Here is a 23,239-nt window from a genome sequence, read left to right on the forward strand (position 1 = left end):
ACGAAATTAAAAAGGATCCACTTTTTTCCATATTGATTTCAATGGGGTTTCAAAAAATGGAAAACAAATGGTAAGTTTTCCATTTTTTTTAACGAAAATAATGCTGCAGGTTGCGCTATTTTCCCATCCAAAAATATGAAAACCGTTCAATTTGCTTTGTGTGTTTTGTTTGGTTTATTAACCCTATTTTTAGGAATGGGGAAAATAGATCCTTTTTAATTCAGTTTCTCTGCTCCAAAAACGGAACACAGAGAAGAAAAACCCAAACGGAGCCCAAACGCAAGCGTGAAAGGGCCCTTACAGAGGAAAATCTAGACCTGCTGCAGTTGTAACAAACCCTCAGATGTGAGCAGAACTATTGTCGGAACGTTCCCGCTCACTGACGCCGACTAGCAGCGCGGTGTGTTAGAGCGATGACAGAATTATCGGACATTTTCAGAGTGCGAGCATTATATGTCCGATAATCAGGAAGAGTAATTGTGTCGTTTTTTGCCACCTTTCATCTCCCGTCTGTCGCTGGATTGCTGGGGATGTTCTGGTAATGGCGTCATTATTGTGCTTTCAGCCGCATTCACATCACGAAGGCAACTCTGAATTACCTGAACGGAGATTACGAGGTGGAGCCCGGCGCTGGAGGAGAACGCAACCCGTATCTAAAGAAGCACAATATCGAGACCTTCCTGATCGTCCGCTGCAGCCAGAAGAGGGTGAGGGTCTGCGGCCTGGGAGGTGGGGGGGGGGGCTGCATGGGGTCCTCTTCATCCATCTCTTAGTTATTTCCAATCCAATATGGATGCTATTACTGGCGCACTTTGCTCAAGGTCTGAGTATTAGTCTGGTTATGTGGGGGGATCGCTGGGGATCCTGGGACAGCTGGGTGACCTGATGCAGGTGCGATTGTAGCCGTCACCCAGCTTTCCCAGGAAAAGATTTGTCGCTTCGACCTGCAATTTATTATGATGGGGGTGCTTGTAGTGCGAGTTCGGCATCTGTGCTCTTTATCATGGCCAGCGGTGAAGATGAGACGTCCCTGACGGGCCATGAGATCCGCTTGTACATGGTCATGGGACTTACTGTCTGCTGCTCCAGATTTCCACCCGGTCATACTCCACTCACATCAAAAGCTGCGTGCAAAATTCTGCTGTTTTCCAGTTAACTCACATGCTCAAGGACTTGACACTCTCCTGCTCCCCCTGCTGGTTCAGAGTCTGTACAGCATATGATCGTGCTATAGTGTGTCACAAGAGTACAGTACATTATGCTTTGGATGTGACTAGAGTATGGTACATGATGTAATAGCAGAATTGTTGATGCATCTAGGGATGTGACTGGAGTATAAGCAACAACATAACAGATTTGTGAATGCAGTTATGGACGTGATGTGTATAAGACATGATGTAACTGCAGAATTGTCGATGCAGATCTGTAGGGGACTAGAGTATGTTAGAAAGCAGGGAATTGGTAAAGTTGCTCAATCACACTCCTTGTGTCTTGTTTGCTGTAGGCACAGTACAGGCCGCCATAACCCAGTGGTCTCCAACTACCGATCCCAGCATGCCCTGATGCATTTGATAGCCAAATCGGCAAGCTTATCCCCTTTCTATGGTCCATACGGCATGCTGGTTGTGGGGTCTCCTATAGCAGAGCAGGGCCCCCGTTGATCTTCACTGTGGGAGCCCACTGACCTTTGTTTTTGCAGCATGTTTCACCTGGGGCCACATTCGAGCACTGGAGCGTTCCCACGTGGAGATGATATGGATCTATCCAGATAATCCGCCCCTCTCTCATCCAATCGTAGCGGCCCCTTAATCCTTCGTTTTTGGAAGGCCCTCAATTTATGGATGTAATGAAACACAAACATCGTCCTAATTAAATTACCGGGTCCAGAATCCGAGTCCTCGGGATTATTAGTTTATAGGACTGCAGCTCATGCCAAGGAAAACATCGTCCTTCCAGGCTCCACCACCCGGAGACTCGTCTGTCCGTGAGTAACTGCCGGCACTGGGATGTAGAGCCCAGATCCTAGGGGTCTGTATGGGGTGATGGGCAGGACCAGGCCTGGCTGTTGGGGAGCACAGGCCCATGTCACTAAGTGCTGCCTGGATTCGCTCCAGGGATCAGAGCAAAGAGTCATTGTGTTTTTTTTTCTCTCTTTTATGCAGAAGGAAGAAAAGGCGATGATTGCGAAGATGAACCGCCAGAGAACCAACTCCACCGGGCACAACCCGCCGCACTGGGGGGTGGAGCGCAACTTCTACAATCACCTGGGGAACAACCAAGTGTCTAAGGAGATGAAGAGAATGGTATGTGTGATATCAGCCTCCATCACCCTCATCATTCTCTACCCTCCTCTAGTCTCTATCTCCCCAGGCCTCTATTCCCTTCTTGTCTCCATTATCCTGGGCTTCTAGCCTCCTCTTGTCTCCATCACTCTGAGCCTCTAGCCTCCTCTTGTCTCCATCACTCTGAGCCTATAGCCTCCTCTTGTCTCCATCACTCTGAGCCTCTAGCCTCCTCTTGTCTCCATCACTCTGGGCCTCTAGCCTCCTCTTGTCTCCATCACTCTGGGCCTCCATCCCCCTCTTGCCGCCACCACCCTGGGCCTCCATCCCCCTCTTGCCGCCACCACTCTGGGCCTCTATCCTCCTCTTGCCACCACCACTCTGGGCCTCTATCCTCCTCTTGCTGCCACCACTCTGGGCCTCTATCTTCTTCTCGTCTGCATCACTGTGAGCCTCTAAATTCTTCTCGTCTCCATCACTCTGGGCCTGTATCCCTCTCTTGTCTCCATCACTCTGGGCCTCTATCCCTCTCTTGTCTCCATCACTCTGGGCCACTATCCTCCTCTCGCCGCCACCACTCTGGGCCTCTATCTTCTTCTCGTCTCCATCACTCTGGGCCTCTATCCTTCTCGTCTCCATCACTCTGGGCCTCTATCCTTCTCTTGTCTCCATCACTCTGGGCCTCTATCCTTCTCTTGTCTCCATCACTCTGGGCCTCTATCCTTCTCTTGTCTCCACCACTCTGGGCCTCTATCTTCTTCTCGTCCCCATCACTCTGGGCCTCTATCCTTCTCTTGTCCCCATCACTCTGGGCCTCTATCCTTCTCTTGTCCCCATCACTCTGGGCCTCTATCCTTCTCTTGTCCCCATCACTCTGGGCCTCTATCCCTCTCTTGTCCCCATCACTCTGGGCCTCTATCCCTCTCTTGTCTCCATCACTCTGGGCCTCTATCCCTCTCTTGTCTCCATCACTCTGGGCCTCTATCCCTCTCTTGTCTCCATCACTCTGGGCCTCTATCCCTCTCTTGTCTCCATCACTCTGGGCCTCTATCCCTCTCTTGTCTCCATCACTCTGGGCCTCTATCCCTCTCTTGTCTCCATCACTCTGGGCCTCTATCCCTCTCTTGTCTCCATCACTCTGGGCCTCTATCCCTCTCTTGTCTCCATCACTCTGGGCCTCTATCCCCCTCTTGTCTCCATCACTCTGGGCCTCTATCCCCCTCTTGTCTCCATCACTCTGGGCCTCTATCCCCCTCTTGTCTCCATCACTCTGGGCCTCTATCCCCCTCTTGTCTCCATCACTCTGGGCCTCTATCCCCCTCTTGTCTCCATCACTCTGGGCCTCTATCCCCCTCTTGTCTCCATCACTCTGGGCCTCTATCCCCCTCTTGTCTCCATCACTCTGGGCCTCTATCCCCCTCTTGTCTCCATCACTCTGGGCCTCTATCCCCCTCTTGTCTCCATCACTCTGGGCCTCTATCCCTCTCTTGTCTCCATCACTCTGGGCCTCTATCCCTCTCTTGTCTCCATCACTCTGGGCCTCTATCCCCCTCTTGTCTCCATCACTCTGGGCCTCTATCCCCCTCTTGTCTCCATCACTCTGGGCCTCTATCCCCCTCTTGTCTCCATCACTCTGGGCCTCTATCCCCCTCTTGTCTCCATCACTCTGGGCCTCTATCCCCCTCTTGTCTCCATCACTCTGGGCCTCTATCCCTCTCTTGTCTCCATCACTCTGGGCCTCTATCCCTCTCTTGTCTCCATCACTCTGGGCCTCTATCCCTCTCTTGTTTCCATCACTCTGGGCCTCTATCCCCCTCTTGTCTCCATCACTCTGGGCCTCTATCCCCTTCTTGTCTCCATCACTCTGGGCCTCTATCCTCTTCTTGTCTCCATCACTCTGGGCCTCTATCCTCTTCTTGTTTACACCACCCGAGCTTCTGTCCTCTTCTTGTTTACACCACCCGAGCTTCTGTCCTCCTCTTGTCTCCATCAGCTCAAGCTTCTGTCCTTCTTTTGTCTCCATCACCTTGAGCTTCTGTCCTCCTCTTGTCTCCATCACCCGAGCTTCTTACTCACAGTGACAGAAGGGCTCAACCTGACGTGCGATGTGATTGTTGTAGCATTCCCCTTTTTGGGTTGAGGAAAATGTCACAGTAACAGAACCTGTAAGACTTTGGAGGATGACACTGGCTACAATCTCATGTTCCTAAGGCCCCTAGGGGCGATGTGCAGTCCCGCCGGCCCTCTATACTGGACGGGGCCATAGGTCACATGATGCAGATTATATAGATGTTACTTAGCAGCACATTGACTGTTCCTCACTGCGAGCAGCAATATTAAGGCTCCTCCGACCTTCCGCAGACCTGTGGTCCCCTATAGTCGCACTCAATACATTCCCTCCAGCCGTATAATATCAGACGCTCCGGACGCAGTTGTGACATTGTCGCCTCCATGTTGTGCCCGGTCCACGTTACATGCAGTTTTATTGTCTATTCTCTGGTTCTGATAGAAGGTATTTTTCTATTTTCCAGGGATTTGAAGATCCAAAAGACAAGTAAGTAACAGAAACATCACAAGTGACCCATCCGAAACACAGGGGAGGGGGGCAGCGGTGCCGGGTTACTGCATCTCTGGTGTCCATTTCTCTGTAATCTGTAAATCCTGGAATCTGGCAGCCGCTCTGGGATTATCACCTCCGTCCTCTTATGAGGCTTTTACAATTACTGAAGCGTTTTAACCCAATTTCCGTCAGTAGCGCCATCGGCAGATTAACGATGCACATTAAGGGGTTTCCTGAACGGCAGATGACTTTTTAAAGAGCCAGTGTTGTCCTGTGTAAATAATGCTTAATCATTCTCTGAGGGGCAGTTCTGCAACTTTCTTATTGATTTTTGTCTCACAATTTCAACACCTCCTGCTTGCTGTCAGTGAACGGACAATCCTCTGTGATATAAACATCCTGATCTCCAGACTGATACATTATAACAAACTATCAGGACAGGAGAATGCTTTGTGTTACTGATGTGTTTACCTCAAAGAGGATTATCTACATTGATACATTGTAACAAAACCACCGCTGTGAGATGTATGCGCTCAGCAGTGTATACAGACTCTGGACATAAACAAGAACATTTCTATTCCCTGATAGTAAGCAGAGATCCTGGAAACGGTGAAGGTTTTGGAGACCCCCAGTTATCACACTGTTGACCCCCTCACTGTGTGCAGTTTATGCTGGGACTTGTAGTCCTTGCTGCTGGGGTCGTCGCTGTGATTTCCTTTCTCACTTCTCAGTTCATTGGTTAAACAAACAGGAGTATTACTAGGGATAATAGTGTCTTCTGTTCGGCCCCGAGGACGCAGCTTTTCTCACGGGTAAAACGTCTTTGGCTCATCCCATATTCGGAAAAATGACCTTCTCTGTCCTCCGGGAGCCTGGAAATGTAAGACACATGGGTAACACGCTTATTAACCCCTTCATGAGCCACAACTGTGGACGTGTTCTAGGACAATCATGTCAGCAAATCCATGATACAGGGTGCCAATACTTTAAAGAAGGCAGCGCCGTCGTGGAGCGTAGAGGAACCTCTTTATTACCGTTATGGGCCATAAGTCCTGCGGCCCCTGTGCATGAGCAGTGCGGGGGCCATAAGTCCTGCGGCCCCTGTGGATGAGCAGTGCGGGGGCCATAAGTCCTGCGGCCCCTGTGCATGAGCAGTGCGGGGGCCATAAGTCCTGCGGCCCCTGTGCATGAGCAGTGCGGGGGCCATAAGTCCTGCGGCTCCTGTGCATGAGCAGTGCGGGGGCCATAAGTCCTGCGGCTCCTGTGCATGAGCAGTGCGGGGGCCATAAGTCCTGCGGCCCCTGTGCATGAGCAGTGCGGGGGCCATAAGTCCTGCGGCCCCTGTGCATGAGCAGTGCAGGGGCCATAAGTCCTGCGGTCCCTGTGCATGAGCAGTGCAGGGGCCATAAGTCCTGCGGCCCCTGTGCATGAGCAGTGCAGGGGCCATAAGTCCTGCGGCCCCTGTGCATGAGCAGTGCAGGGGCCATAAGTCCTGCGGCCCCTGTGCATGAGCAGTGCAGGGGCCATAAGTCCTGCGGCCCCTGTGCATGAGCAGTGCGGGGGCCATAAGTCCTGCGGCCCATGTGCATGAGCAGTGTGGAGGCCATAAATCCTGCGGCCCCTGTGCATGAGCAGTGTGAAGGCCATAAGTCCTGCAGCCCCTGTGCATGAGCAGTGCGGGGGCCATAAGTCCTGCAGCCCCTGTGCATGAGCAGTGCGGGGACCATAAGTCCTGCGGCCCCTGTGCATGAGCAGTGCGGGGGCCATAAGTCCTGCGGCCCCTGTGCATGAGCAGTGCGGAGGCCATAAGTCCTGCGGCCCCTGTGCATGAGCAGTGCAGGGGCCATAAGTCCTGCGGCCCCTGTGCATGAGCAGTGCAGGGGCCATAAGTCCTGCGGCCCCTGTGCATGAGCAGTACAGGGGCCATAAGTCCTGCGGCCCCTGTGCATGAGCAGTGCGGGGGCCATAAGTCCTGCGGCCCATGTGCATGAGCAGTGTGGAGGCCATAAATCCTGCGGCCCCTGTGCATGAGCAGTGTGAAGGCCATAAGTCCTGCAGCCCCTGTGCATGAGCAGTGCGGGGGCCATAAGTCCTGCAGCCCCTGTGCATGAGCAGTGCGGGGGCCATAAGTCCTGCAGCCCCTGTGCATGAGCAGTGCGGGGACCATAAGTACTGCGGCCCCTGTGCATGAGCAGTGCGGGGGACCATAAGTCCTGCGGCCCCTGTGCATGAGCAGTGCGGGGGCCATAAGTCCTGCGGCCCCTGTACATGAGCAGTGCGGGGGCCATAAGTCCTGCGGCTCCTGTGCATGAGCAGTGTGGGGGCCATAAGTATGTCATCATCTCCCTCATTGCATTCTTTAGAGTTATGATGGGCCCCTGTACCTAAAGGGCCCCACTGCAGTCCTATGTGGTATGTCCTCCACCAGAATGTCTTCTCTCGGCCTGGGGTCTTCAGTGATCTGTTCCTCCTCTCGTCCTGCCCCCTCTTCAGACAATAGAAGTTGGAGTAACACATAACTGCAGGGTCAGACTACACAGGGCTTGCTTGTAGTCTGTAACCATGGAGACACATAACTCTGGGCAGGAGCTCTAGACACAAAACGGGAGGAGATTTTTAATTAAGACTAATTATAAAGTTGCTTCATCTTTTTAAGAGTTCACTCGCAGGGGTGTATTTAGATTCTGTATTCCGTGCGTATTCTTTACACGCTTAATATAGAGTGCAGAATCCCCATTGATTTGCATTGGGGTATTAAGACACACGTTTTTCACATGCTTATTTGCATGTATCAAAAAAAGCGCAGAATGTCCTATTTTGGTCTGTATTAAATATGCATTAGAGATGCCAAAAACACAAGAATGTCCAAATCTGCATTAAATACGAAGCATATTTACTGACCAAAACCTAATCCGTTTGTGTGAATGAGCCCCTAGAGATGGATTGGAGCAAGTATGTCTGTAAGCGCACTTTCACACGTACCGTAATATTCTCCATCATACAGCGGACCCCCATGAAAATCTTCACGTCTGACAAGCAGATCTGCGGTTCTGTTCACGTGGCTCTGAATCCACAGCTTTCTGCCACGTTTTTTAGCGCTCATCCACACTGGGATTTTGCACGGTCAATGAGCGATCTGTAGGCGGAACTGCGATGTGGATTTTGCCTGTTTACAGGCTAAATCTGTGTTCAGATCTGTGCCTAAAAAAAGCGATAGAAAGCCACAGATTTTTGCGTGGTTGTTAGAGGCGGAATTCACATGGAAAATTCCGAAATGAATTCCACGGTGTGAACGTACCCTGAGGCCTCGTGTCCACGGGCAACTTGTATTTAGCAAATCCGCACGTTAAAAAAAACCCAAATCTGCATCCCATTGGAAAGCAGTGACCATCCGCGGTTAATTAAATAACCGCGGATGGTATTTTAGGGGATTTGCGGATTTCACGTGCGGGAAAAAAAAACCCGACATACTCCATTTTAGTGCGGATCACGCGTGCGGGAAGTCATAGAGCTCATATCTCCCGCATTGGAAAAAAAAGACAATTATGGTGCATCCGCAGCAGAAATCGGCGCGGGCCTGATTTTCCTCGCGGACATGAGGCCCATTTTGATGCAGATTTTTTTAACACTACGGAATATTGCACTGACTGCGCCCGCATATGCGCCGTTTCTCTACTGCCCCATGCAGGCAGAGCTCCTGGGTGACAGACTAGTCATTTTAAACCTACCTATGACCAGATGTAGGCCAGGAATCGCCTGCGTTTTCTAGTGCGCTGGCACTAACGGGCGGGTGCAGACGGCGGAATCCAATACGGATTTTTCCACATATATTTTGCCTCTAAAAACTGCCGCAGAAATCCTCAGCGATGCAGATAATTGGCTGCGATTCTGCATGTGGACTTAGGTCGCTTGCACACGGGCGGGTCGGATTCTACATGTGGAATCCCGCAGCAAAATCCGGCCCTAGCAGTAGCGGCGTCTGCGCATATCTGCTCTTTTTTTTTCATCCCGTACTGTGGATAATCACACGGCTCGCCGTTGGGCATGCGCCGTACAAATTTTCTTTTTGAACTCCTGCTTTAATGGAAGCCATCCGCGCAAAAATAGAACATGCTATGACATTTTTTGTTTCCTCCGCGAGCGGAAAAAAATTGCAATTAATTTCCACTCCAGCGGAGGAAAAAGCGTTTTTCTATGCGTGTTATGGGCAGTATTGGCTTCGGAATCCAGAGGCGGACGCCCGCTCCGGATTCCGCAATGCAAATCGCCCGTGTGCAGGCGTCCTTAGCCTTTTTTAAATGGGCAAATCCATATGTGGAAGTCTCAAGACACAGAATCCGCAGCAGGAAATAAGACGTCGCTTCGTTTTATCTGCACACGGATTTGCAAGAAAATGCTGAAAAAATCTGCTCCGTGTGGACAACAGTGCGGATTCCTATTGAATGTAATTGGATGCGGATTCGCCAGTCGGCACGGATTACGCGGTGTGAATATACCCTAAACGGTTTCCACCAATATCTTGCGTGCGAATACAGAATAGGAGATGATTTCTTCTCCGTATGTATTAACCCCTTATTTTCCTCTTAGGAGCATCCAGGAGAACATGAACCCTGAGGATGAAGTGGATGAATTCTTGGGTCGCGCCATTGACGCTCGGAGTATTGACCGCCTGCGCTCAGAACACGTCCGTAAAATTCTGCTGACTTTCCGTGAACCCGACCTGGAGAAGAAGGTGATTGTATCGTCCTGCGGTGTAGTGTATGGACTCTGGCCTCCCCCTCATGTCCGTATATCACCGATGTCATATCTGTCGCGGTTAACCCAATTGTGTCACTTATTAAGATCCTCAGTGTTGCAGCAGCGGATGTATGTTACGTTAGAGGTGGGTCTGTGAACGCAGCGCGGAGGGTCTGGAGCTCTGTATCAGTCTGTAGCTCTGAGCGTCATGTTCTGTAGCTCTTAGATGAGACCTTTATGCAGTTTTATGTGTGGTTCTCTAGGAGATTCCCGACTGCTAAAGGGAAGGGTGGTGTGCTGAGACTTGTAGTTCCATCGCATCCATTGAAATGGAGTTGAAATAACAGGTGGAACCGCAGAGCTTGCGCTCTATCCCTCTGATTCTTTCTTTTCTTTGCAGTATTCCAAACAGGTGGACGATCGGTTCGGAGCGTATGTTGCATGCGCGTTTATCGTCTTCCTCTTCATCTGCTTCGTGCAGATCATCATCGTACCGCAGTGAGTATATTGGTCATCGGCTGAGAGCAGCGCAGAGTATTTAGAGGGGGAAAGTTTACAATTTATAATTGTCAAGATCTCTGCTTGCTGTTCTTAAATAGGATCCCTCATTGTTTACTTCAAGCGGATGCAAATCTGTTCTGATCACGTAATGGACACACAAGTGCTCCGACTTCCATCACCCAACATTTATCACCCATCACATTCTCTCATCATACAGCCTCCATCACTGGGCGCAATACAAGACCACTCTGATCACTGCACTGTAACGGGCGGTGCACTACTGTGCCCATCACATGACCAGTACAGATTGCTGCAGGGCTATTCACTCTTTATGCTGATTTAGGCTGCTGTACCCAGGGGCTGTAGTCTGGGGGCCGGAGGGTCTCTAGTATTGTCTTGGGGTGTACCAGGGTACTGTAGTCTGGGGGCTGGTGACTCTCAGTAGTGTTTTGGGGGTGTACCAGAGGACTGTAGTTTAAGGGTCTGGTGGGTCTGTAGGGTCTGTAGTGTTGTGTCAAGGTGCACGGGTGGGCTGTAGTCTGGGGGGGCCGATGGGTCTGCAGTGATATCTTAGGGCCCTTTTAAAAAAATCATTGCATTGTGTGGATTTGAATGATATCGTTCAGTGTGAACATGGCCAATATTGAACTACAAACGGCAATTCTTTTGCTTCTCATTCGTCGTTTATTTAACGCAGGCATAAAAATAATCTTTTGCGCATTCCCATGTTGTTGCGTGTGAACAGCGATCGTTTAGTCATTCCCTGTAACACTGAACATGAATGTCTGAACGATATGTGAACACGATTGCCAATGATTATTCTGCCTGCATAAATCTGTCATTCTTCGCTCATGCGAACAATTTATCGCTCTGTGTAAAAGGAGTCTAAGACTCGGTTCACACGGGGCGGAATGTGGAAAGTCCGCACGGCAATTCTGCCCACGACTCCTAATCCCGGGATTCGCCAGCAAAGTGGGCGAGATTTTACAAAAATCTCGTCCACACGCTGCGGCCAAGCCGCACGAAAACTGACATGCGGTGCGGAATTCAACTCCGCAGCATGTCAATTCTTTGCTCTTTTCCGCAGCGGCCTCTCTCCTTTCTGTGGGGAGAGAAAGTCGCAGCAGAATGCCAACAGCGAAACCGCTCCAAAACCGGTGGCTGAAGGCCGCAGGTTTTGAAGCTGCGCTTTCCAGCGGAATCCTCATGGTTTTTCGGTGCGACCGTTCCGTGAGAATTCCGCTGGAATTCCGTCCTGTGTAACCCCAGCCTTAGACTGCACCCGGGGGCTATACTCTTAGGGGCCGATGGGTCTCCAGTGTTGTCTTGGTGTGCACTGGGGGGCTATAGTCCGGAGGGCCTGTGGGTTTGCAGTGTAGTCTGGGGGTTCGGTGGGTCTCCAGTGTTATCTTGGGGTAACTGTAGTCTGGGGTCCGGTGGGTCTGCAGTATTGTATCGCAGTACATCAGGGAACTGTAGTCTTGGTGACCGCTGTGCCTCTAGTGTCGTCTAAGGGTGCATCACAGGACTGTAATCTGAGGAGCCGGTGGGTCTGCACTGTTGTCTCAGGGGATCTGTAGTCTGGGGGTTTGTGGATCTCCGGTGTAATCTCAGGGTGCATCAGGGGACTGTCGTGTTGGTGACCGGTGGGTCTCTAGTGTTGTCTAAGGGGGCACCCAGGAATTATAGTCTGGGATCCACTGAGTTTGCAGTGTTGTCTTGGGGTGCACCTGGGGACTGTAGTTTGGGGGGCCGGTGGGTCTGCTGTGGTGTTTCAGGGTGCACTGGTGGTCTGCTGTCTGGGGGCAGGTGGTTCTGCACTGTTGTATCGGGGTGCACAGGGGAACTGTAGTCTTGGTGACCAGTGGGTCTCTAGTGTTGTCTCAGGGTGTACAGGGGCGCTGTAGTCTGGGGGTCAGTGGGCCTCAAGTGTTATCTCAGGGCGCACCCAGGGACTGTAGTTTAGGGGGCCGGTGGGTCTGCACTGCTGGCCTGCTATAACGCCCATCTCTGTGGTTGCAGCTCCACCTTCATGTTGGGCTTCTATCTCGCCTGCTTCCTCGTCCTTCTCATCGTGCTGAGCATCTCCCTGATCTACTCCTGTATCAAGGTGAGTGCTCGTCACATGGACAGGAACCTACCTGAGGGCTGACCATTAAAGGGCCAGTATAACCTTCTCTAAATAAAGCTTCATCACCATGCAATGGAAAGTTCTGCAGCTCACTAATAGACTTTGCGTTTTAACTCCTCAACGTTTTAGATCCCTGCTTGTTGTCAGTGAATGGAAATATTGCCATTCCGTTATCTAATACTTTTCACAGCAGATAATGTGTTACAGTTGTATCCATTGCAGACAGCCCTGTGTGAGCCAGAAGCATCCTGGCTCTGGCCTCATTACCCTTCCCCCGCCGCCTCGCGCTCTGCTTTGGTTTTCGTTTTTGTTCCCTTGGTCATTTGATTATCATTTTATGTCGCCGTCATTTATATCCTCCCGTCTGAGCGACATTTAATGTTTATATGAAGAAAATTGAGATTCATTACCCAATAAATAAGCTGCGTTCTGACCAGAAGCGACATGTAATAACGTTATCCCTCTGCGGTCACAGACAAAGGGCGGCCGCTGGGCATGGAATATATGGAACAAGCCGCCATCTATGGAAGGGGTGCAGAGTATATGGAACAGGCTGCTGTCTACTGAGACGTCCGGGGTGCAGAATATACAGGACAAGTCCGCTTTGGCGGCGTGGGAGGCGCGGAATATATGGGACGAGACCCTGTCTGTGGAGATGTCAGGGACGCAGAATATATGGGACAAGCCGTCGTATATGGTGATGTGAGGGGCTCAGAATACACGGAACAAGCCATTGTCTATGGAGGCTAGAGGGACGGGGAATATTTAGGACAATTCATCTGTGGTAACATTAGAGGAGCAGAATATATGGGACAGGACGCCATCTATGAAGACATGAAAGGGGCGGAATATATGGGTCAAGCCGCCTATAGAGGCATGAGAGGCATGGAATATATGGGATTAGACGCCGTTTGTGGAGACATGAGGGGCACAGAATATATGGGATAAGACGTCATCTATAGAGACGCGAGGGACTCTGAATATATGGGACAGGCCGTCATCTGTGGAGACGTGAGGGACTCTGAATATATGGAACAGGCCGTCATCTGTGGAGACGCGAGGGACTCTGAATATATGGGACAGGCCGTCATCTGTGGAGACGCGAGGGACTCTGAATATATGGGACAGGCCGTCATCTGTGGAGACGCGAGGGACTCTGAATATATGGGACAGGCCGTCATCTGTGGAGACGCGAGGGACTCTGAATATATGGGACAGGCCTTCATCTATGGAAACGCGAGGGACTCTGAATATATGGGACAAGCCTTCATCTGTGGAGATGCGAGGGATTTTGAATATATGGGACAGACCGTCATCTGTGGAGACGCGAGGGACTCTGAACATATGGGACAGGCCGTCATCTATGGAGACGCGAGGGACTCTGAATATATGGGACAGGCCGTCATCTATGGAGACGCGAGGGACTCTGAATATATGGGACAGGCCGTCATCTATGGAGACGCGAGGGACTCTGAATATATGGGACAGGCCTTCATCTGTGGAGACGCGAGGGATTTTGAATATATGGGACAGGCCGTCATCTGTGGAGACGCAAGGGACTCTGAACATATGGGACAGGCCGTCATCTATGGAGACGCGAGGGGTACAAAATATTCTGAGGTTCAGATGGAAACTTTCTACAATTAGAGAAAATGTCTAGAGCTTTGGGCAGGAGATGTTCCTTTTCTCTGTCTCAGGGGTGGATAGTCCTGCAGTGTCACGAGTCCCCGCTCATCCTGGGTTGCGTCTCCACAGATGATGGCATCTTGTTCCATATAGTCCACGTCCGTAACGTCTGCATAGACAATGGCTTGTCCCATATATTCTGCACCCTTCATGTCTCCATAGATTTACTGTATTGTATAGAAAGACAACTCCAATCCCACAGAAAATGTCAGTCCCCACATATCTATCAATATCCAAGACTAATCACATATATAATAAAAACCATTAAAAAAACAGAACATGAAGGAGATGCAGCATCAAGATGGAAATCCATCACCGCCGGTCACACATGCAAGACGTTCCTAACGAAATTACTGCTCATATAAGCTGCAATAGGCGCAACCAAGCTCAATGCCATACACATAATAAAGTGTTACCACGTGACCGTGGGTCCGAAAATCCCTGCACCCGGCACGCACATTTCACCCCTAGCTTCATCCAAAACGTGCATGTCGGGGTGCAGGGATTTCCGGATGCTCGATCACGTGGTAACACTTTATTATGTGCATGACATTGAGCTTGGTTGCGCCTATTGCAGCTCATATGAGCGGGAATTTCGTTAGGAACGTCTTGCATGTGTGACCGGCGGTGATGGATTTCCCGGTTGATGCTGCATTTCCTTCATGTTCTGTTTTTTAAAGGTTTTTATTATATATGTGATTTTCAATAAACCATTTTTAAGGCTGATTTCTGCAGTTCTGTACAAGACGACAACCCCAAAATCAATGTGCAGGACAGAAGTAGGAGAAGTGAGCTGCTTCCTGCCTTACCGAAGCAATGTCACTGCTGATACAATGTATCAGTGCCGGCAAGAGCTCTCAGCCTGGAGTCCAGCCCTGCCCAGAGGCCTGCCTGCGGTGACACACTGTAACAACCACTGACATCACTAGATGGTTAGCTGTGGTGCAGGCCTCCATATAACCTCCTTGTTTCTCATCTGCAGCTCTTTCCATCTCCACTCCAGACTTTATCTAAAAAGATTGTGCAGTCTCGGATAAACAGCACAGCGGTGGGAATCTTCTCCATAATCCTCGTCTTCCTCTCTTCATTTATTAACATGGTAAGAATGGCCGATGACACCGGGGAGGATCCGTCACAGTGGGTCAGGACGCTGCAGACGCTCTGTGTATTTTACAGCTTAAATCTACTTATAATGGAAATTTTTAAATCCTCTACTCCAGTCACATCAAGAGCTGCAGTAACAATCAGCTCTTATATCCTGCTAGACTCCAGTCACACCCAAAGCAACCATCACAATTCTACTGTAACATTGTGTCTTTTGCTCCAATCGCATGCAGAGCTGTAGTCACAATGCTGCTCTTATATTATATCTTGTACTGCTGTCACATTCAAGTCTGTACTCACTGTTCTGCTGTTATACCATGTCTTATACTCCAGTGACATCCAGAGCTGCAGTCACAGTGCTCTTATTTCAAGTCTTGTACTCTAATCACATCCAGAGCTGCACTCACTATTCTCCTACACCATGCCTTATACTTCAGTCACATCCAGAGCTGCAGGCACAGTCTCCTGTTATATGGATTACACTCCAGTCACTACACAGCTGCATTCACAATGCTACTCTTATATCATGTCCTGCTTCAGTCACACCCAAAGCAGCAGTCACAGTGCTCTTATATCATGTCTTATTCTCTAATTACATCCAGAGCTGCACTCACTGCTCTGCTTTTATATTATGTCTTATATTCCAGTCTCATCGAGGGTTGCAGTCATAATTCTAATGTTATACCATGCCTTATACTTCAGTTATATCCAGAGCTGCACTCACAATTCTGCTGGTATACCATGTCTTATACTCCAGTTACATCCAGAGCTGCACTCACAATTCTGCTGGTATACCATGTCTTATACTCCAGTTACATCCAGAGCTGCATTCCTCATTCCCATGTCCCTACATAACCTGTGCTATCCCTCCTCCTGCAGTTCCTGTGCAGCACTACAGACCTGAGGACGTGCCTCGCTGCCGAGTACGACGTCCCTCTGAATAGCGTGACCCCGTGTCTGGTCAGGAATTCCGTCTTTAACTACAGCCTGTCCACCGAGAGCGGATTCTGTGGAGACCCGGCCCCCAACTGCAATTTCCCGGAGGTAAGACGTGTTCCCTACTAGTGCTATGTGGGGGGGTCTTAAAGAGACAAGACATCAATTTCAGTGACTGTTTGCTGGCTCTTCCTCCTGGCAGTACTTCACCGCCTGCATCCTGCTGAGCCTCCTCGCCTGCTCCGTCTTTCTCCAGATCAGCAGCATCGGGAAGCTCATTCTGATGCTGATCATCAACTTTGTCTACGTCATGATTGTGGAAATCCCACAGGTGGCGCTCTTCGACAACGCAGATCTGCTTGTGGCAGCCAATGGGATGTGAGTAAAACGCAGGTGCTTTTTCAGGTTATGTGACATAAATTAGGTGGGTAAGGGTCGACCGCTACATCCAGAACACGCTAGATTATATATAACTCATGTGTAAGGGTGTCTGCATGCTTTTTGAACCGCAGCAAAAAAACAAAATGCAGAAAAGCATGTCTTTTAATGCGTGTTTTTTTTTTTTTTGCTGCGGTTCGAAAACGCAAGAAAAAACGTCACGTTTGAGCAAGCCTTATAGTTTAGAGAAACAATTATCTGCATTTTGCAGTCACTATTCAAATACTGGACATTATTTTTTACTCCAGAGCTGAAATCCCCCAGCATTCGCTGCTTGGTCAGGGTCTGCCCAGAGCTTGAAGTGAAGATTTGCATGCTGGGAAGTGTCGTCTTTACACTAGAGACTGTAAGTCATAGTAGGAGCTCCACTAAGCTGTTAGGTGGTTTTCACTCACGGGAGATTTGTTCGGTATCATCAGATCGTTCCTGCGCCTGTCCTATCCATCCGTACATCTGGTTGGGTTCGTTCAGATGGATAGGACAGGCGCAGGAACGATCCGATAGATAGATAAGTCATATGAGGTACCCGGAGATGTGCGCTCCTTGTATGACATTATGACAGGTGACCCAACATATCCTGGAGAACAGCGCCATCTAGTGTTGGTAATGTGGCTCTGCAGGTTGATCATCAGCATGACTTTCCTCAGACTTATTACATTCTGCTTTTGTCTTCCAGTGAATTATCCAACTCCACAATGAACTGGTAAGAAAGCTGCACTTCTTGTTATATCTTGTATTATATATCATCATCATCATCCATCATTATATCTGCATCGGAGCTTTCAGCGCAGAGCCGGCAGAAAGTCCTGAATAAAATAATGCAACAATCTGGTGTAAAGGAAGTTGGATGGACCCCATTACAGTCAATGGGGTCCATTTGATTCTGCCATAGGAAGGATCCTTTAGGGTCTCAAAGGTCATGATTGGTTCCCTTTAAACAACATTATGGGGCTCACTGAACAGGGTGTTCCTGTGTTGTGTTCCCCCAAAATCTGTGCGCGCCTGCAATGTGACTTTTTTCAGTCTGCTCTGTGGGTGCGCTCTCCCATAGAGATGAATGGGAGAGAGCGCAAGCAGAGTGAAAACAGTTATGCTGCTGGCACATGCCGACTTTGGGGGGCACAGCACAGGAAGAGGGCGCCCCATAAGTATAAAACACGGCTCACCAGAAACCCCATTCCTAGAGCTTTTAGCCCCAAAACGTAGTTTATGGGGCTCAAAAGTCATGACAGGTTTCCAATAAGGAAGGGATTGCGTTTTTCCAGTTCTATAATGGTGTGAATGTAGCTTTACATATTATATGTTAGATCATTATTATTCACCATCCTACCAAAAGTAATTGAACACCTGAGCAAGAATCACAAGTGGTATTTATTTCCATATGTTAATACTTAGTTGGGCTCCTTTGGCCCTAATGACATCAGATACTCTCCATGGTGTACTTTCTACTAATGTCTGATACACTTCAGCTGGTATTTCCCACTATTCATCCTGCAAATGTCTGCTGACTTCTCTCAAAGAAGATGCATTGGCACATCTACAGTAGTGCAAGGAGGGTCAGCATTGCACAGTTGAGCAATGGAAGAACATTCTTTACAGTGACGAATCACACTTGTCTATCTTCACATCAGATGCAGGTATCGGAGTGTGTTGAGCCAACAGCTAAATATGGTGGAAGTTCTTTTATGGTCTGGAGATGTGTTACGTGGCATGGTCTTGGTCCGTTGGTTGTAGTGACAAGAACCATGACATTCTAGACAATAATGTGCTGACGACAATGTGGTAATACTCTGGGAATGGTCGGCCATACTTCCAACGAGACAACGCGCCTTGTCACAAATCCAATGCGGTTTTACGTTTGGACTGGTCCGCACAGAGTCCGCACCTGAACATCTATTAACTACATCATTGGGTCAGAAAAAAATGAACAGTGTTCATCTTCTTTGAGAGAACACTAGACATTTGAAGGAGGAATTGAGGGAAATAGCAGCTGCATTGTAACAGACGTTTGTAGAAAGTCCACCACGGAGAATATCCAATGTCATTAGCGCCAAGGAAGCCACACTAAGTATTAACATACAGAAATAAACACTACGTCTGTTTCTTACTGGGGGGTCCCATTACTTTGGGTGGGACGGTGTATCTTATATATTATATAGTCATTGTTACATGAAGTGTAAACTACAAGAGATGCGGGGGTCTCTGCTCCTCTAGTTAGAATGTAACGATCGTGTATCTCTCTGCGTTTATTGGGCTGCATTTCACAGGCAGCTGTGATGTGGATGAACACTAAGGCTGGGGTCACACGGGGCGGTATTGGGTCACACGGGGCGGTATTGTCACGGAGCTTCCGTGCAGGCTTTCTGCGTGTAAATTCCGACAGCCATTTTTATCCCGGGATAAAGCAGCAAAGTGCGCAAGATTTGCAAAAATCTCATCCACACACTGTGGAGAAGCCCTTCCGGCCAAGCCACGCTGGAACTGACATGCCGCGGCACGCCAATTTTATCGCCGTCTCTGCTGTGGCCATCTCTCCTCTCCATGGCGAGAGATGGCCGCAGCGGAATGCAGACGGTGAAGCCGCTTCAAAACCCGTGCCGAATGGCGCGACTTTTGAAGCTGCTTTTCTGCTGTGGAAATCTCGCAGTATTTCCGTGCAGTCCTGCTGCAGTCATTCCACGAGATTTTCGCCCCATTTGAACCCCGCCTGAACCATCCTGCTGTTTTACCAGTAATCTAAAAACTATTGTTTAGTTAACTCTACACTTAACCCTTTCCAATCCACTGTCTGACGTCTAAAGACCTTATGATTTAAGGCTGTACAGCTCCGATGTTTGAAGACATCCGTCGGGGTTCTCTGACTGTATATTGCCAGCCTCTGTGCTGTTGGAGCCTATACAACGTGTCACTTCATGCAGTACTGGCTTTAGCCAGCAGATAGCTCCATTGTATAACGGACGAAAAAGAGTAAGCCCCCTAGGAAAACCAGGATACAAATTGGATTGGAAAGGGTTAACTGGAGCAACCAGTGTCAGGAAGCTGCTGGGAAGGCAAATATGATCATGGGGGCATCAGAGGAGGTCTAGGGGCACATGACGAGAACATTCACAAGTCACTGGTCAGACCACACATGGAATATTGTGGACAGTTTTAGGCAGCGATAATCAAGAAGGACATATCAGAGCTTGAGTGGGTACAAAGACGGCAACTAATGAATGGAAGGGGTGGACTACAATACCCAGATAGGTCATCAAAATTGGGGTTATTTCGTTTAGAAAAAAGATGGCTGAGGGGCGACCTAATGACAATAATATATCAGAGGACAATTCATTGGACAGTGGGCAATTGGACAATTCTTTCCCATTATCTATTCTACCCAGAACTGTAACAAGGGGGCGCTCTAATAACTATGTATAAATATATCCAGGGTCAGTACAGAGATCTCTCCCATCCTTTATTATACCCAGCACTGTAACAAGGGGGCGCTCTAATAACTATGTATAATATATCAGGGGACAATACAGAGATCTCTCCCATCATCTATTATACCCAGGACTGTAATAAGGGGCATCCGCTAAATCTACTGGAAAGAGGGTTTCATCACCAACATAGAAGGGGGTTCTTTACTGTAAGAGCAGTGAGACTGTGGAACTCTCTGCCTGAGGATGTGGTGATAGGGAACTCACTAAAAGAGTACAAGAGGGGCCTGGGGTGTAATAATATTACGTTATATCACGGATTCCTTAAAGGGGTCGGTGATCCGGGGACTGTTCTGATTGCCAGATTAGAGCGGGAAGGGATGTTTTCCCCCCTAAAGTTAGGAAAATTGGCTTCTACCTCATTGGGCGGGGGTGGGGTTGCCGTCCTCTGGATCAATATTGCAGGATAGTAGGCTGAACTGGATGGAAATAGGTCTCTTTATAGCCTTACATACTTATATTCCATGCAAACCCCTCTGTGGTATAACTGCAGCTTCCGTGGTTCTCACCGCCACAAGCCTCAATGTCCTTAGTGTGGAGTAAGTGAAAACTGGTCGCGCTCCAGTGCTTGACCTCATGTAGAGATGGTTCAGGGTCCCATACAGAAAGCTCAATCTCCACCCAATTAACAGTTCTACAGTTTCCTAATAGATTGCGTGTTTCAGTTCATCAGTTTGAAGATCACTGCTTGCTGTCAGTGAATGGAGATTTTAATTTGTATGTACAGATTGTAACAAAAAGTCCAGCTGTGAAACAATTTAGATCTGTTTGGGTTATCAATGTATCCAGTCTATAAAATCTACTGTAACTTGGACTCCAGCCTGATACGTTGCCTGCACTGATACATTGTAACAAACCTTCAGCAGTGCACAAAACAGATTTTTAGTCTCTTGCTGTAAACAAGAATGATATTGTGAGTTTGCTATAAGGCAGTCATCTCGCCCCCTGCCCTGAGGGGGATGTTCATGTCACCCCTGGTGTTATAGTTCCAGAGGGCACCTTTACTGCCTGTGACCCCAGCGGAGGGCAGCACCCCAGATCACGTCTATCCTTTTGTCTTCACAGCACAGACAGTGTTCCCAGAGTCACCCTGAAGATTGCCACCCCAGTGATCATCAGCGTCTTCGTGCTGGCGCTCTACCTCCACGCCCAGCAGGTGGAATCCACCGCCAGGCTGGACTTTCTATGGAAGCTTCAGGTATAGGAGGGATCTCGGGTTTGGGCTCACATGTTACCTGTCTGCACTGATTCACACACCTGAGCACCGCTCTTGTGTCTGTGTATATATTTATGTGCCACAAGTCATGGGACAGGAGCTAATATCATGTAGGACACCTCTAGCCCGGTGAAGTGCAGCAGCTGGACAGGGCATCGATTCCACAAGTGGTCAGAAGACAACTGGAGGGATGTTGAGCCGTCTGGATGCCCCACACAGCTCCAGGGTATTTGTAGGGAAAGGATCTCCAGTGTGAATGGACTCCTCAAGACATCCCATAAATGCTGGACTCGGCTCATGTTGGATGAACATCCCGGCCCCACCGTTCATAGGAACTCTCCAGAAGGCTCCTCCAACCAGTTCTCGACAACCTGGGCCCGATGCATTATCCTGCTGAGTTATCCCATCATTGCATTGTGGGGGACATGAAGTCCATGAAGGGCTATAACTGGGCACCAAGCAGTGAAACGCAGCAGGCATCAGTCAATAATGTGTTTGGGGTGAACAGCGGGCTCAACCTATGCCATAAGAACCCCACACCGGTATGAACCACCACCAGCCTGCACAGCACCTTGTTGATAACTGGGGTTTGGCGCTGTGTCCGGTGTCGTGGGGATAACGCAGGTATCTGGTGGTCTTCTACTCCCATATCCCACGGAAGCTAAAGAACACTGCGCTGACCGGTGGGAACTGCATGTGGGGCTCCTGTAATGAATGTGGTTTCTTCTGGAGTCGCTTGTCTGTTCGCACAGATAATTCCAGCCAGACGCTGACGTTCGCGATCATTAAGCACCTGCGGGCGACCGGTGCGGGTAGTAACGCCTTCTATTACTTATTCCCGGTACAGATGTGACACTGAGGATCGAGGAATGTTAAATGCCCGCACAATTTCGTAAATGGAACTTCCCATCCGTCTGACGCCTCGGTCCAACTCCGATAATTCATATCACCTTGCCATGAGTGCGCTGTCTGGTGTTCACCCTCGCTCACAAAATAACCTTTCACAGCTTCTACAGGTGGGGGCGCTCTTGAGCGCCATGTAATCATTAATTCGCACACCGCTATCCCAGGACTTCTGGCACATCAGTGTATAAAGAACAGAGTGAGAAAGTCTTCAGACCAGAGCGGAATCTGTAGGGGAGACGCCTACATTAGTGGACTACATCAGACACGAGCGGCGGTGCTCCTGAGAGGAGCGGCGCCATCCTGCTCCTCGGTATTTTGCATCGTAGGTATCATTATTCTCATTATATTGTTACTCTTGTCTTCCAGGCGACTGAAGAGAAGGAAGAGATGGAGGAGCTACAGGCCTACAACCGCCGTCTCCTGCACAACATCCTCCCCAAGGATGTGGCGGCGCACTTCTTGGCGCGGGAGAGGCGTAACGACGAGCTGTATTACCAGTCCTGCGAGTGTGTGGCCGTCATGTTCGCTTCCATCAGCAACTTCTCCGAATTCTATGTGGAACTTGAGGCCAACAATGAGGGTGTGGAGTGCCTGCGGCTCCTCAACGAGATCATCGCTGACTTCGATGAGGTGAGGGAGGTTTGCGCTAAAAAGGCGATACTTTATATTGAAGGTTCTGTGACTTCAAGATGCAAATTCTCTGCATGTATCTGGATCATGGAAGAGCGTTTAATGCATGTGAGCGGAGTGGTCTGAGAATCAGCATCATTGGTCCCTCCCACTCACGGCTCACATCTAGAGCTGCAGCTATAGATCTCAGACACACCCCCGCTTATGGAGACACACCCCTGCAGGGCTGACCCTGCTTTATATAGGTTCTTCATTTGCCCCGTCCTCAGCCATAACAGGGGCAGCTATATGGTGTGCACACTACATCTCCTACGATGCATTGCAGCAGAGTACGAACCCCATGGCTGTTCTGTGTAATCGATCACTGATCTCCACTTCTTCACAGATCATCAGCGAGGACGAGTTTCGGCAGCTGGAGAAGATCAAGACGATTGGTAGCACCTATATGGCGGCTTCAGGACTGAACGATACAACTTACGACAAGGTCGGGAAGTCGCACATCAAGGCGCTGGCGGATTATGCGATGAGACTGATGGATCAAATGAAATACATCAACGAGCATTCATTCAACAACTTCCAGATGAAGATTGGTGGGTGAATGTACAGCGGGGGAGGGGAGCGTATACTAAAAAC

At 49.3% G+C, this 23,239-nt stretch overlaps 1 protein-coding gene across 1 annotated transcript in view; it reads left to right on the plus strand.

Annotated features, from left to right (window-relative positions):
- Positions 1-23,239, plus strand: part of ADCY5 (adenylate cyclase 5) — a 118,169-nt gene that overhangs the window by 91,039 nt on the left and 3,891 nt on the right. Inside the window, exons 7-19 of the mRNA XM_066575318.1 lie at positions 566-707; positions 2,163-2,303; positions 4,814-4,836; positions 9,430-9,574; positions 9,980-10,077; positions 12,103-12,190; positions 14,880-14,996; positions 15,881-16,045; positions 16,140-16,315; positions 17,052-17,078; positions 20,920-21,052; positions 22,343-22,606; positions 22,992-23,196. Of these exons, the coding sequence (XP_066431415.1) occupies positions 566-707; positions 2,163-2,303; positions 4,814-4,836; positions 9,430-9,574; positions 9,980-10,077; positions 12,103-12,190; positions 14,880-14,996; positions 15,881-16,045; positions 16,140-16,315; positions 17,052-17,078; positions 20,920-21,052; positions 22,343-22,606; positions 22,992-23,196 (1,724 nt within the window). The remainder of the gene's footprint in view (positions 1-565; positions 708-2,162; positions 2,304-4,813; positions 4,837-9,429; positions 9,575-9,979; positions 10,078-12,102; positions 12,191-14,879; positions 14,997-15,880; positions 16,046-16,139; positions 16,316-17,051; positions 17,079-20,919; positions 21,053-22,342; positions 22,607-22,991; positions 23,197-23,239) is intronic.

Source organism: Eleutherodactylus coqui, chromosome 8 (assembly GCF_035609145.1).
Source record: "Eleutherodactylus coqui strain aEleCoq1 chromosome 8, aEleCoq1.hap1, whole genome shotgun sequence".
Taxonomy (NCBI): domain Eukaryota; kingdom Metazoa; phylum Chordata; class Amphibia; order Anura; family Eleutherodactylidae; genus Eleutherodactylus; species Eleutherodactylus coqui.